The sequence below is a fragment of the Aythya ferina genome (genome assembly GCF_964211825.1).
Source record: "Aythya ferina genome assembly, chromosome: 1".
Classification (NCBI taxonomy): Eukaryota; Metazoa; Chordata; class Aves; order Anseriformes; family Anatidae; genus Aythya; species Aythya ferina.
The window spans coordinates 67767071-67781159 of NC_140296.1; the positions used below are offsets into that span (position 1 = coordinate 67767071).

At 52.0% G+C, this 14089-nt stretch overlaps 1 protein-coding gene across 2 annotated transcripts in view; it reads left to right on the forward strand.

Moving 5' to 3' along the window:
• The first annotated feature begins 1033 nt into the window (after positions 1-1033).
• Positions 1034-14089, forward strand: part of LONRF2 (LON peptidase N-terminal domain and ring finger 2) — a 34154-nt gene continuing 21098 nt past the window's right edge. Inside the window, exon 1 of one of the 2 annotated variants that reach the window (XR_014695312.1) lies at positions 1034-1976. Coding sequence is in view for 1 of the 2 variants with exons in the window: in XM_084526967.1 (XP_084383093.1) it covers positions 1148-1976 (829 nt within the window). In the remaining variant the exon portion in view is untranslated. The remainder of the gene's footprint in view (positions 1977-14089) is intronic. The other variant, XM_084526967.1, reaches the window with a different exon arrangement.

Genomic DNA, 14089 nt, shown 5'->3' on the forward strand with positions numbered 1-14089 from the left:
AAATGCTGCTGCTCCTCCTCAGGGTCCCGGGAACTGGTGGGTGGCTCAAGTGGCAAAGACGTCAAGTGGAGATGTCGAGAAAGGGAATGATGAACAGTGAGTGACTTTGGATGGAAACCTCAAGCCCCAGAGGTGATGCAAGTGTTGGACCAGTGAGTGTTGCTCAAAGAACCGGTGTCAGAAGCATTCATAGTGCAGAACGGGCACGTTGGGGATGCAGCGGAGCTGCAGGCAGGCCAAAACCACCAGTGGGCATCGCCTGCAGTGAGGCATGCTGATGGGCTGACAGGCCCTCACCAGCGGCCTTAAGGCCTTGCAGGACAGAGGCAAGGACCACCAGAGCCTGCCCTGCCCAGCTGCATCCCAAAAAATGACTGGAGACCGGCACCACCTCGCTGGGCTGTCAGCCTCCCGCTTCCTCCAGACGCTTTGTTTACAGCTGCATCTAAAATAAACGTTGCCTACTTTTTTTTTTTTTTTTTTTTCTCTTTTACTCCTGTTATTCCTGCGGAGCAAGCCGGATTCCTTTCTGACTCACGCCTGATTTAACTAACTTCCAGCTGCATTTATCTTTCCCTCGCTGCTGCTGCTGCCGCCGCTGCCGGGGCGCGAGCCAGCGCTCAGCACGGCGCGCAGACACCAAGCTGAGCTGTGGCAGCGCTGCCGCTCACAGAAAAGAAAAAAAATATATGAATTCATTTATCTATTTATTATTTATTTTTTCGGAGAGTTGGGGATTCTTTTTTTAGGATTTTTTTTTTTTTAATTAAAAAGAGAACACGTGCTCGGATTTCTTGGGAAGCACGGGGGCTGGGGGGGGGGACACCCCTCAGTAATGCCCCCCTCTCCCAAACCCGGGGCTGAGGGAGCTCGGTGGGGGACGAGGAACCGGGGCGGGCACGGTGCTGCCGCGGGCAGGCCCGGGGGCTCCTTACACAACCGGGCGGCCCTTGCATAAGCCGGGGGCGGTGCAGGGGGGGGGAGGCGGAGCGGGGCTCGCCGCCCCCCCTTCCCCCCCGTGCTGCAGCGCCGCGTCCCGCCCCCGGCCCGCTCCGCCTTCCCTTCCCGTCGCCGTCCCCTCCCAGGAAGGAGCCGGAGGAGTCGGCGGCGGCGGGCCCGGCATGGAGTAGGGGCGGCCGGGGGGGGCATGGAGCTGGGCCCGGGGCCCTGCGCGCTGCCCCCGGCCGGGAGCGGCAGCGGCAGCGGGGCGATGGCCGCGGCAGCAGCAGCAGCGGCAGCGGGAGCAGCGGCGGGGCCGTGCTCGGAGATGCTGCAGGTGGCCGAGGAGGCCTTCCGCGGCGGCAACTTCGAGCTGGCGGCCGAGATCTACGGCTCGGAGCTGGCCGAGCTGCCGCAGCCCGAGCGGGGGCTGTGCCTGCGGCGTGCCGATGCGCTGGCCCGGGCCGGCCGCATGGCCGAGGCGCTGGACGCCTACGGGGCGGCGGCGCGGCTGGCGCGGCTGCGGCCCGACGAGCTGCGGGAGCTGGCCGAGAGCTTCGCGCTCAGCATCCGCGACAAGGAGCTGCGCCTGCCGCCCTGGGCCGGAGCTGCCGCTGGTGGAAGTCACGGCGGTGAAGGAGAAGGGCTGCGCGACCCTGCCTGCTGCCGGCCGCCCGAGCTCTTCGCCTGCCCGCTGTGCCGGCGGCTGCTGTGCGAGCCGGTGACCCTGCACTGCGGGCACACCCACTGCCGCCGCTGCGCCGAGCACGGGGACTGCGGCCGCTGCCACCGCCCGCGCCGCCCCGCCGAGCCTTCCTCCTCCTCCTCCTCCTCCTCCTCTTCTTCTTCCACCTCCTCCTCCTCCCCGCCGACCCCAGCCGCCCGGCCGCGGGTCAACGTGGTGCTGGGCAACCTCCTGCAGAAGTGGTTCGCCGCCGAGAGCCGGGCCCGGCGGCTGCGAGCCGAGGGCGACGCGCTGCGGGAGCGCCAGGAGCTGCCGGCCGCCCTGGAGAAGTACAACGAGGCGCTGGAGATGGGTGAGCCGCCGGCGAGGATCCTTTTTATCCCTCCTCCCCCCCCCCACAAAGCAAAAAGTAGGGGAGGGCTGGGGAAGCGGAGAAGTTTAGGCGATAAGTTTTGGGGAATTAAAATGCCCCCCTCCTCTTCCCACCCACCCACCCCAGCAGCCGGGCAGGGTGCTGCTATTTCTGTGCCGCTGCTGTTATTTCGGTGGCGGTGCTCGCTGGGGAAGGTGCCTCGCTCGCGCTCAGCCGCCCGCAGCTGATGACTCATGGTGCAGCGCTTCTAGAAAGCCCTCCCGCCGTGGTCCTGGGGAAATTGGGGCTCCTGGGTGAGGGTGCAGGGTGCTGGGCTCCGCCACGGCCTCGTGCGAGGAGCTGGTGCCCGAGCGCTCAGCCGCTCGCTCGCGGCCGTGCTCTCAGCAAGCAGCGTCTGTCGGAAGCAGTAAAACATCAGTAGGTGTCCAGGCTTGGACATAAATCTCCCTATCTTAAGCTGTGGCAAGAAAAATTCATCTTTCAACCCATAGACACCAGCTTCTTGTGTCCTGAGCATAACCTCCTCGGAAAAACAGGCACACTACGGTTCTGCATGCAGGGCGCTCTCCAAAGAGTCAGGGTGCGGAGAAAAATGCTGTATCGCACCCACCCAGACGTGTGGCAGCCCCCGTTTGCCCAAGCTGGGTTGCTTTGGGTCCCTGCTCACCAGGTTGTAGCCTGGTAGTAGTGCTGGTGTGTGTGCGTGCGCCCTGCCTGCTCGCCTTGAACGCGGCAGGGGGCGGCACGGCGTGAGCAGTGTGTAAAATGCATGAGGAGGAACGGGGCTGGGGGCAGAAGGGATCTTGACAAAACTGCCTGGGATCTTGGCAAGCCCCCCTGGGATCTCAGCAAACCCCTCAGGATCTTCCAGGCTGCCCGTAGTGGGCATCTGTCTGCTTCAGCTGGGGAGGAGGGGGAGAGTGAGGCTCCGCCGTGCTAGTGGAGATGAAATCCCACGGGCGGATCTCTTCACCTGGAGACGAATGAAACGAGAAGGCAATGGTGCTTCTCCCTGGTGGTGGGAGAGCTCCTTCCTTCCTTTCAGCAAAGCTGCTTCCCTCACTCCTGGTGTTGTCACCCAGGGACAAAGGGCCGGGATCTTCCCCATTGTTCAGCGGGTGGAGAGAAACGTGCTGCGGAGAGAAACAAACACGCCGTGGAGAGAAGCACACCGTTATGCCTTGGCACAGCTTCATTTTTATTTTTGCCACGGCAAGTGCTGCGTGCAGCATGACGTGCCACCACCCCGCAGCTGGGGCTGGCCGCCGGAGCTGGTCGGTGGCTGTGCTGTTTTTTCCACTTCTGCCGTCAGATGTGGCGAGTGCCGCGCGCTCCTCGCCCGCTCTCCGTAAAACTATTACACGGTTTAGCTGAAGTAATCTCTGTTAAAGTAGGGCAGGACGGAGAGCCCGGGGAGGAAGGTGAAGCAGAGGGAGGGGAGAGGCTTGATGTAGGTCACCGTTGGACGCAGTGAGTTTTCACCAAGGCAGCCTCTTAAAAAAAAAAAAAAATAATAATAATAATAATAATTGGGTTCTGGCCCTGCTGCTGGGGAAAACTGCATCTTGTGGGTGAAGCGAGAGGCTGATGTGGATTTCAGAGAGTTGTTAGCAGCACGGGGAGAGGGAGGTGCAGCTGGAGGGCACGTGCGGGGAGGACGCAGCGTGGGGCTAGGGTCTGTGTGTGCTGTCCCTGCAGCACGTGTCCTCAGCCCTGGCTGCTGCATAAGCGAGGCTGAAGCTGCTTCATGTGTGTTTTTTTTTTGTTGTTAAATGATGATTGAGAATGATGGTGGGTGTCTTGCTAGCTTTTGAAACCCTAAAATTGGAGGCTGCCATGAGGTGGCTTCCCAGGAGCAGATTCAAGTCCCCACAGTCGAAGGGCAGGTGCCTCCAGGCCATGACCTTCCCTCATGTCCCAGGTGTACCCGCTGTGGTTCCTCACAGCCCGAGCTGCCGTCAGAGCCCAGATCTATTTCAGGCCTTCTCCACCTGCAGGCATTGCTGCCGGGAGTCCCGGCAGTGGGTGTCTTCATTGCTTTTCCAAAAGTGGAGCCGAGACTGAAGGGCACACGGCTCTGTGGGCTGTATGATCGCCGTACAAAGTTAGGAGGACTCCAGGCCTCCTGATGTGAGGTTCAGAGGGATTTTTACTCGTGTTTCCCTGCTCTGCCCCTTGCACGGGGCTTGGTGTGACAGCAGCTGTCGTCTCAAAGCGAGCTTTCCACGTCGCAGTTGGCTCTGTCGTTCTGGTTGTGGCCTTGTGCCTTCTGGTCTGCAAACCAACTCTTGAGGTCCCCCAAGCCTGCTGTGAGCAGGCTGGGCTGTAAAAGGCTGTTTGGGGTGGCCTTCGCTTCTTTCCGTCCACATCTGGAGTATCTGCTCCTAGTTGCAGGTCTGAGAAGATGGCCGCGGCCTTCAGGTTGTCTGTCGCCTTTTCCCGGTGGAGGTGGCTTGTGTTCATTTTCTGTCCCGAACTGTCAGATTTGGTGACCCCATTGCTTCTGCCTTTGTTCTGGTGGATTTTGCTGTGGGTTTAGGTGTGGGTTTTTTGTTGTTGTTGAGAAAAATCGCTTTAGGATTTGATCCTTCCATTCCCCTTGAGGAGCCCACAGCTTGGTCACTTCCACCGCTTTAAACAAAGTCGCCGGCTTTTCCCCTGCTGCAGCCCTCGGAGTAGATCTCTGCTTATTGCCAGGTATCTAATTACCGCTCCTTCAAGCAAGCACGTGTCAGGCCACTTGAAAGGAAGCATTGGTTTCCAGCTGGATTGCCCTGGTGCCAAGCTCCGTGCCGTGTAGTGAGCGCTGCAGCCTGGGCAGTGCCTGGCGCGCTGGCTGCTCCCCAGGGGAATGAGGCAGGGGTACCAGAGCTGGGTTTCCTCCCTGCCACCCTCCTCTTCTCCCTCATCCTCTGACCCTATGGGCTTACACAGGGCTGTGTCTGGGGGCAGTATGTCTGTTTTGTGGGTATGCAAGCCTACGGACCCTTCAAGTGGAGGGAGGCTAGATCTTGATGGCAAACAAACAGGTACTTTGAGGATGCACTTCTGAGCGCGTGGTTGTTGTTCCTGTAGGAAGCGAATCCTGGTTTGAGGTAGCAGGTGGCTGTTGCTTAATGGGGGGATAAGGAACGGGGCTTTTCCCAGGTAACGGGTGCACCTTTACAGGGGTGGCTGGAGGAGGGAGGCGGCGAGGCGGCTCGATCTCGGGGAGTGGTATTTACCAAGAAATGGGCCGTCTCGTGCAGGCCAGGCGGGAGCTCGTTGCACATTTTGTGCTAGTCTGCTGGCTTTAAAATTAGACTCAGCACAGATCTGAAGGAGGCCGCGTTCTTCTCAGGGTGAGAGCATGCTAGTAAGCAAACAAACAGAGAGACCGTAAGGGGATTTGGGTAGCGGTGACTCATTCCTTCAGCTGCCGATCCTCTGCGCCTTTCTTCCTACTGAGGCAGCCTATTAGCATCCCATGCCTTTCCTGTAAATAAGCCTGAAAAAGCCTGCTCGGAGCCTGTGGTGGCTGCAGCCTCCTTCACCAGCTTCAGCAGAGCTGGGATTCTCCTGGGGGGGATCTCCAGTGCACACAGCCTCTCAGACTGCCCAGCACTTTCGTTTTTAATCCCCCCAGGGAGTCCACCTTAGTATCTCCAGGGGTGGAGGGCAGTGTGCTGTCCCCAGGCTGTAGGACACGGCGAGAAACGAAATGTGGGCGCTTTCCTGGGCTTCGGTGGGTGGAGGAGGCGCTGCCTCTCTGGGCTGAACCTCAGCGGAGAGACGTTTCGCCCTTCTCCTCATCCCAGTGGAGGTTCACCAGAAATTGGCCCGATCCAAAAGGAAACTTCATGTGGCCACTCAGCACTAATTTGTTTTGTGGTAAAGCCATTCATGGAAATTTATCTAGCGCCTGCTGAATTCTCCCTTGGTAAGAATTCAATTACGGGGGGGGAACGGCAGGCTGGGAGGCAGCAGAAGAGAGCCATAAAGGGAGAACCAGGCATGTGAGGACAACGTCCCGAGCCAAACCGTGCCTGCTCTCCAGCAGATACAGCCTTTTCGGACAGCTGCTCAGCGCCAGTGCCCACTCCCCAACCCTGCTGTGCTTTACCTCCATGGGGACATCAAGGTAGAGCACCCAAAAAGCGACCTGGCCTTGTCCCATCACATCTCCTGTGGTCTGTACGTGGAGCTGTTCACAACGATGTCTTTGCATACGAGATCAGTTGTGCTGTGCTGCTGGTGTAGGTACATGGGCAAGTCAGAGGTGTTTTTGGCTTTCCATCCCTCCTCCCTATAGTTCCACATCAGTACAGAGGATGCATTTTCACTGTTACCGGCTTTGAGACTTAAAATAGGTTAACAAAGCACAGGTTTTGGAGCCCAAACTTTGCTCGCTGTAGAAGAGTGTGTCTCTTCCAGCGTGCTGGGCCAATGTCAGGTTGCCCCTTTGCAAGCCAGGGGCAGGGTCTGTTAACAGAGCTCACATCTGTGCCCCCGGTTTGGTCTGATTTATCAGGCTGGCAATGGTTTTACGTCAGTAACTGTTAAATGGGAGGGAGGAGGTAAAAGCATCTGTGCTGTAAATTGAAAAATAAGCGTGTCTTGCTGTGCCTCTTGACCTCCTATACTGGCTCTCAACCTGTTACAGCTACAGGCTCTCTTATTTTAAGCGACGCTCCAGTGCAAGTTGGTTCAAGAACAGCTGCCTTGGGTTTTCCTGCTGGATAAAAGCGGAGTTGTGGGGGAATACTGCTTCCCGGGGAGCACGGCGTGGGTGAGCCGAGAGCAGAGCATTCCTGGAGCTGGGCTGAGTGATTACAGCGATGAGTAAGAAGGCTTTGGGCAAGTGTGTTGTCGTGTTCCAGAAATGATTTGCTGGGGTGTTTGCCTTCTAAGCCTGCTTCTGAAGTGTTCTTGTTTTTTTTTGTTTTTTTTTTTTTGTTTTTTTTTTTTCAGATAGGGGTGGAAAAGAGATGGTGCAGCCTCCTTTCCGTGGGCCGGGGCAGCTTCCTGGTGCTGCCACGTTGCAGGAGGGGTGGGTGAAGGATTTGCTTAGTTGTCTTAGATTTGTCTTAGTTGTGAGCGAGAAGAGGCAAAGAAACTACAGAGTCCCCTCTCTGCCAGGGGAAGCTGCTGAAGTGTTTGTAGAAGGCCACACTAAAAATCTTTTATAAAGATGACCGATGTGATAGGACATGTTCCTATTAATTCTGTCACTGCTTTCTTAAGACCTGTGCTCCTTAGTGATGTACTTGCACTGAAGCATTCATTGTTCAAAGAAAACAGCTAGAGATCATTCGCAGACCATATATTTGAATTGTGTGTTACTGTGCTTTAATAGTCTTTTCTTGTTGGTGCACTATTTCTAGAAGGCTGCTATCAAGGATAAGGTCAGCTGTCTCTCAGATGTAGTTAAAAAATAGGTTGACCAAATCTTCCTTCCTCACAGTGTCTTGGGAACACTGCTGATTTCCAGTGGTAAAGAAATAAGCTTCTCGACTTTCTACCAGCCATTACATAAAAGAAACAAACACAAAGTGGGGGAGCTGGAAGATGACTGTCATGACTCTTGGAATGGCAAATAGTTCAGTCGTTTTAATAATTTATCAAAAGAATATCTAATTTTATAGCTACTGAAGGGAAGGATGACTTCAAAATGAAGAATGAGAGGTAGTCTTTCTGAAATTACATGCTGCAAAAGATAGTAGATGCTTTCTTCTTGGAGGATCCGTGCTAAAAAAAAAACCACTCTACCATCCTTTTGTAAAATTTGCTTAAATTAAGCATGTCCCCCAAACCTGTTTTTTCTGTCTTACCTGGGCACAAAAATGCGGAAAAGTAGGCACTGAGATTACCTGGAAATTGTTGAATAGGGTGGATGTTATTTTGAAGCTGAAAATATTTTGCAGGCTCCCCTCCCCTCTTTTTTTTAAACTGAGGTAGCGCTTGAAAAATAGTAGTGAATGCTTCATGCATGACACTGCTGGAAACGTGTGAAGTGCTTGGGAGCAGCAGCTCATGTTACCCTTGATTTGCAAAGAGCTCACAGCTTAAAGCTTAGATCCCTTTGCTGGATCTCTGACAGCGCTGTCTGCTTGCAGAGGGCCTGCAGGAGGCAGGGGCTTTGCAGGACCAGGGGCAACGTGAGAGCTGGCATGGTGAACAGGAGCAAGTCCACGGTGGTCACCAAGGGAAGGAGGCATGGTGCAGTACCCTAGACAGTTTTTGAGGTTTATTTTTTAAGTAGTTAATGTTGCTTGTGTAACCTATTGTACTACTCAGGATAGCTTTTCCCCTCCTGTCCCCTGTGTATATTACCTAGATGTAATTTCTTATACATAATTGAGCTGCCTCCGAAATTCTTGAAATTTTCTCACATATAAACGTAGTTCACTCTCTAGGGTTGCTCAAGTCTCTTCAAGCAGCATATTCTCTTTTCCTTTTACTGTTCAAAATAAAGGTGTCGTCTTCTTTTGGAAGAAGACGGGTATGGAACTGACTTGGGCTTCCTAATCTGAAAATGAGTGGGATACTTCACCACTCCTCTTCTCTTATACAGGTGTGTTACATGATCTGCTCTGAGGACAAAAGCAGCAGGATAGTAACTGAGAAACAAGAAGGTCCTTTTTGCAACTTGCAGAGCATCAGCAATTCTAGGCTGAAATAAGCTTTAACTGGACAAAGAGAAGGTTACAGAGACTCGAAAAGCAGCTGGTAGAAATGCAGTTTTTATACTGATGGTGGCTAAAAGGGCAACTAGGTAATCACCTGTGAGGTCCTGTTATGACAGCATATCTCACTGTAAATCGATCTTGCTCTCTGTGATCGTGGCAGACGTAATTGTCTGACCTCGCTTGGCAGAGAGGCACAAGGAGTGTCTGGAGTCTCTTTGCAATCACGGGCTCGTGTGCACCTTGCGCAGCTGCCCATTTGTATGGGGTGTTTGGCCACTCACTTGAGTGTTTTGAAGATCGGTTAAGGGTTTGACCTCTTGGGTTTGCGTTGTGTTATGTTTGCTTGTTGTATTTCTACTTTAATCTGCTATCATCCTGTTTTGTACCTGCTATTTGAGAGGGTACTTCAGTTCTGAGGCTGCTATCCTCTCCAAGAAAGGGCTTTGTTAGGAAACCTTACCTGAACCCCAAACTGAATGCTGTGAGAGCTAGCAAACATTGAAAATGAGTCACATTTGTGTGCTCAGTAGTTTTATTATACTAATGCCTAGCAGCCGCAGATGGAGTTGGGGCACGTCACCTGAGACAGTGCTCAAATGTCCAAAGGGTAGAGTGGAAACTGCGGCGAGAAGGTGTTGATTCAAGCAGTCAAAAGTGGGAAAGAGTGGAGCCCATCTAGAAAAAATGTGGAAGGATTAGGATTTTGATAGGAGGTGTGGATAATGTAATCTGTTAATTTAGCTGTATGCCGGGACTGTCTTGAATTGAGGACTTGTGCTGTACCATGAAATTCACCACTGCAGTCGGTTTGTACGCAAGGTTCTCCTTGGCTTTACGCTTGTGGGAATGCAAACGAAGCCGTAGGTTAATGTAATTGGTCTGACATGCTTCTGCTTCATTAAGCTAGAGGGACAATCTGAAAGTCTGGGCATGAAGTTAGCTGTACCTTCTTTATGGCAGCACTTCTTCCAGGCAGCATACAGCTTCTCTTACAGTGTTTCTCTTGAGTAATAAGGGGAGGAGTGATTAGCTGTGCTGAGTGGTGATGACAGTCCAGCTTTAAATAATATACAGAGCTTCCTTGTTGAGAACTTACTCACTGAGCCCGAAATAAAACCACTGGGAATCCGAAGCATTTTGTCAAGCATATAAAAAAATCTATGTTCTTATGTCTGGGCCTTTCTTTTTCTGGAGGGTGTTCTCAACAGCAGAAGACAAAGAACCGAGGTCCAGAGAAAAGTTAATTCAGTCTAAAATTTATATGTTCTTCAGAATAGCCTAGCTGATCTGTCACCCATGCTCTTCAGTCAAAGTGATAATACAAGGGAGTGTCTTCATGTCTCCCGTTCCCCCAAACCAAAAGCTATCTAGGTAAGCATGCTTCAGGACAAGGAAGCAAGCGTGTGGATGCTCTTGTACTTTTGTGAGGAAAGGGACAGGGTTGTAGCTTCAATGCTGCTGGTGAAGTAGTGGCTGTAATTCAGGCACTCCCAAGTGTACAGCAGAATCATAAAATCATCCGGGTTATAAAAGACCTTCAAGATCACCATGTCCAACCATCAGCCTGACCTCTTGAGTTCCACCACAGGACCATGTCCCTTAGTGCCATGTACCCCTCTTAACGCCTCCAGGGATGGTGACTCCACCACTTCCCAGGACAGCCTGCTCCAGTGCCTGATGACCCTCTCTGTGAAGAAATTTATCTTGATATCCAGTCTGAACACCCCCCTGGTGCAGCTTGAGACCATTTCCTTGCATTCTGTCACTTGTCCCTTCAGAAGGTGACACTGTCCTCACTGCAACCTCTGTTCAGGTAGCTGTAGAGAGCAATGAGGTCTCCATTCAGCCTTTTCTCCAGACTAAACAGCCACAGTTCTCTCAGCCCCTCCTCATATGTCGTGTTTTCTAGTCCCTGTGTAGGTGAGGAGGGAAGATTTTGGTTTGGGGTGGCATTTGGAAATGTGTAATGCACACCTCCATTCACTGCAGGTAGTTACCTTCTCAAATAGTGTTAGTCATATGCCTTACAGCTATGAAGGCAAATAACTTGATATGTGTATGAAGATTAAAAAACAGAACTGTATGACAGACAGAACCTAAAGGAAGAGGTTATGTATTTTTATTATGCAAGCTCTGGGCAGTGTGAATGTGGAAGAAGGCTGCTTGTGACAGGTAAACCCAGTGCTAGAGCAGCTGTGTGGCACCTGCTGTGAGTGGAGGAGCATAGTACCCATGCCTCTGCTTCTCGCAGCAGTCTTGCAGCTTGTAAACTCATTTGCTGACCGTCTGGCAGCATTGCTTGTGTGGTGGGAATAGGTGTTTGTGGCACAATCGTGCTGTGAAGTAGCGTGCTGCTTCTGCACGACAGGAAGCTTATGGAAGGGAATGGTCTTAGTCTGCCGAGTTGTATAATCTTGGAGATAGATCTGAGTTAGGGCTGGGGAGGGCCTGGGGTCGCTTTATCTGATCCTATACAGGGTTGTATTCTGGCTGCATAGGAACTACTGATAGCTGTCCTATTTGGACTCAGCTTTTTCTTTAATCACAGGATATTCCAAGTTAAAAGGGACTTGCAAGGGCCACTGAGCCCAACTCCTGGCTCCACACAGGACCACCCAAAAACCAGACCCTGTGCCTGAGAGTGCTGTCCAAATGCTCCTTGAACTCTGTCAGGCTCGGTGCTGTGACCACTGCCCTGGGCAGCCTGTCCCAGTGCCCGACGCCCCTCTGGGTGCAGACCCTTTCCCTAACCCCCATCCTGACCCTCCCCTGTCCCAGCTCCATGCCGTCCCCTCGGGTCCTGTCGCTGTCCCCAGAGAGCAGAGCTCAGCGCCTGCCCCTCCGCTCCCCTTGTGAGGGAGCTGCAGGCCGCCATGAGGCCTCCCCTCAGCCTGCTCTGCTCGGGGCTGAGCACACCAAGGGACCTCAGCCTCTCCTCATGTCTTGCCCCCCAGACCCTTCACCATCTATATAGCCCTCCTTTGGACACTCTCGAGTAGTTTTATGTCCATCTTGTATTGTGTCACCCCGAACTGCACACGCTAATGTGTGCCCTTTATAAAGGGACGCTGCTGAAGCCCCCATGCCTGTCCAGGCAGTGTGTGCCTGCACGGCGCTGTTAGCAAGGGCCCACTTCCAAACCAGCTGAAGTGTGCCTGGCTGCAAGAAAGGGCTGGTGGAGAAGGGAGCTCCCACCTCTGCGTTCTCCCTCTGTTACAACTTCTTGCGTGCTTTCTCCAGGGTCTGAGTTTGCTTCCACGTGCTAGAAGACTGACAGTGATATAAATGCAAGGAGGAAAAGCCATGAGGTTCAGAAAGCCTTTATGTAATCCATTTAATGTGGGCTGATAAGTGAGAAACCGTGGGTTTGCTGATTGCATCATGCTCGTCATCCCTCTTCATTTCTGGGGAGCTGAACTTGTTTTTCATCTTTGTTGTAGACTGAAGTTTTATTTGAATGCCCCAAGTGTCTTTGCTGCTTCTGTTAATTATCTCATCAAGTGTGCTCCTGCCTTTGTTCCCCAACCAGACAACACACCCCTACACGCTGTTTTGGGTTTTTTGAGCAGACTCATGCTTGCATGAAGTCTGGAGGAGAAAAACGAGATTGTTACTCAGTTAATTAATATATACTACTAATTTGGAATTGAAATGAAAATAGATGTTCTGTATTATTTTTAAAGCTTATAAAAAAGCTTTCGCTACCAAATTGTTCTGAACTGAATGCGTAACATGAGAGCAAGGCAAATTTCTTCCTCTCTCCAGTGGTTGGAGTTACAGTAAAATGTGGGAAAGCTTTTCCCATAAAGTCCTGTACGGGTTGACTCTTGCTAGAGAAACTCAGAGGTTTGTGTAATGACACTTTTTCAGATTTGCTCATGTGCTTAGGAAACATGCTTAGGACTGAAGTAGATTTGAATGAAACACTCTTCTAGGAAGAAATGTCAGATAAGAAGGATTAGGGAGTTCTAGCAATTTTCAACTATTTTTTTTTTTTTTCTGTGCTGCATTCCCAAAATGAGGACGAAATCTCAGGAGTAGTTTATTGCAGGAAAACTCTTATCATCCACCTCCTGTTTGGAGAACTCTAATTGCTCTCGCTTTCTTTTTAGCACACGGAGGTTTTGGGGAGCAATGTTCTTCTCTGCCAGACTCCTGAACTCAACCAGTGTAGTATTTTTAAAACACGAAGGCGTGAGCATATCTGGAAAAGTAATTTTGGGTGTTAGCTGCTGCGTAAGTAGAAGCGCAATCTAGCAGACATCTGCAAATGAGTGCAAAGGTGGTGTGAGCGGAGCTGAGGCTGAATTCACAAAGAGGGGTAGAAAGCTAACAGTTTTGGAAAATCTGAGCTGGCTATTGCGTGTGTTTGAACAAGCTGGCAAGCACGCTCTGTGCTGGTAATATTTGGCTGTCCCAAAGCGGGTCCAGGATGCGCAGAGCCACCAAGCCCCTTGGTGCTGGGTGGTGCTCAGGCATCATCTCATGCTGTAGGATAAAGGCTGGGAAGGAGGATGCCACTTGAGAAGGTTCCCAGGACCTGTGGCTCCTAGGAAACTGTGTCCTGGCTGCCCGGAGCCACAGATCCTGGGAGCCTCAGCGGTGGATACAAGATGCTGACAAGAACATAAATTTTGCTGTGCAGCTGCAGGCTCCCAGAAGACTTTGATTCAGGAAATGCCATCTGTTGGTATTGCGGAAACAGTAACGTTTTCTGCGCTTGGCCTTTTTAATTTGGCCTGAGATACGGAGTCATTTCATAGGAGAAATCTTTTATTCCTTAATATTCCATAACCTCCATCAGAAAGAATGGGTACGTTATCTTAAGGCAAACCACTGGTTGTTGTGTGACTTCGTGGCTTTGTTTTAAATAAACTTGGTGCTTTTTGTAGTATACCAACATCTAGCAGCGCTCACAAACTCTGCACGCCCTCAAGCCTTCTCAATCTACCTCCTCTGACTTAATATTTTTCCCCCGACAAATAAGAGAGTGAAACAACTCAATTTAGAGGATTGGCAGAATCCAAGTCATTATTTAAGCTATACCCGGGTCCTCGCTCTTTCTTTCCACTTCCACACCTACCTGCAGCTAAGTTGGCATCAGCCAGCTGGGACAGCTCTTCTTGGTGCCGGTTATGCTGATTGAGAAAAAGATGCCTCAATCCATCTAACCTTGGCCAATCACATAGCCCAGCGTTGTTTTGTTAGGATTTTTGTGGCGTTGTTTCTTTGTTTGTTTTAGTTTTCCTGCCTCACAGTGCCTTTTATCACCTCATACAGTTCTGATAGCTGTTAGCTCGTGGTTTGCAGACCGCGCGTGGCCCAGCCCTGCCACCACCCTGCTTGCCCCAGTGGATGGGTGCTGGAAGACCCCCCCCAGACCTTGCCAGGTGCCGGCTGTCTGTGGGCTGGCCCAGCCTCCGA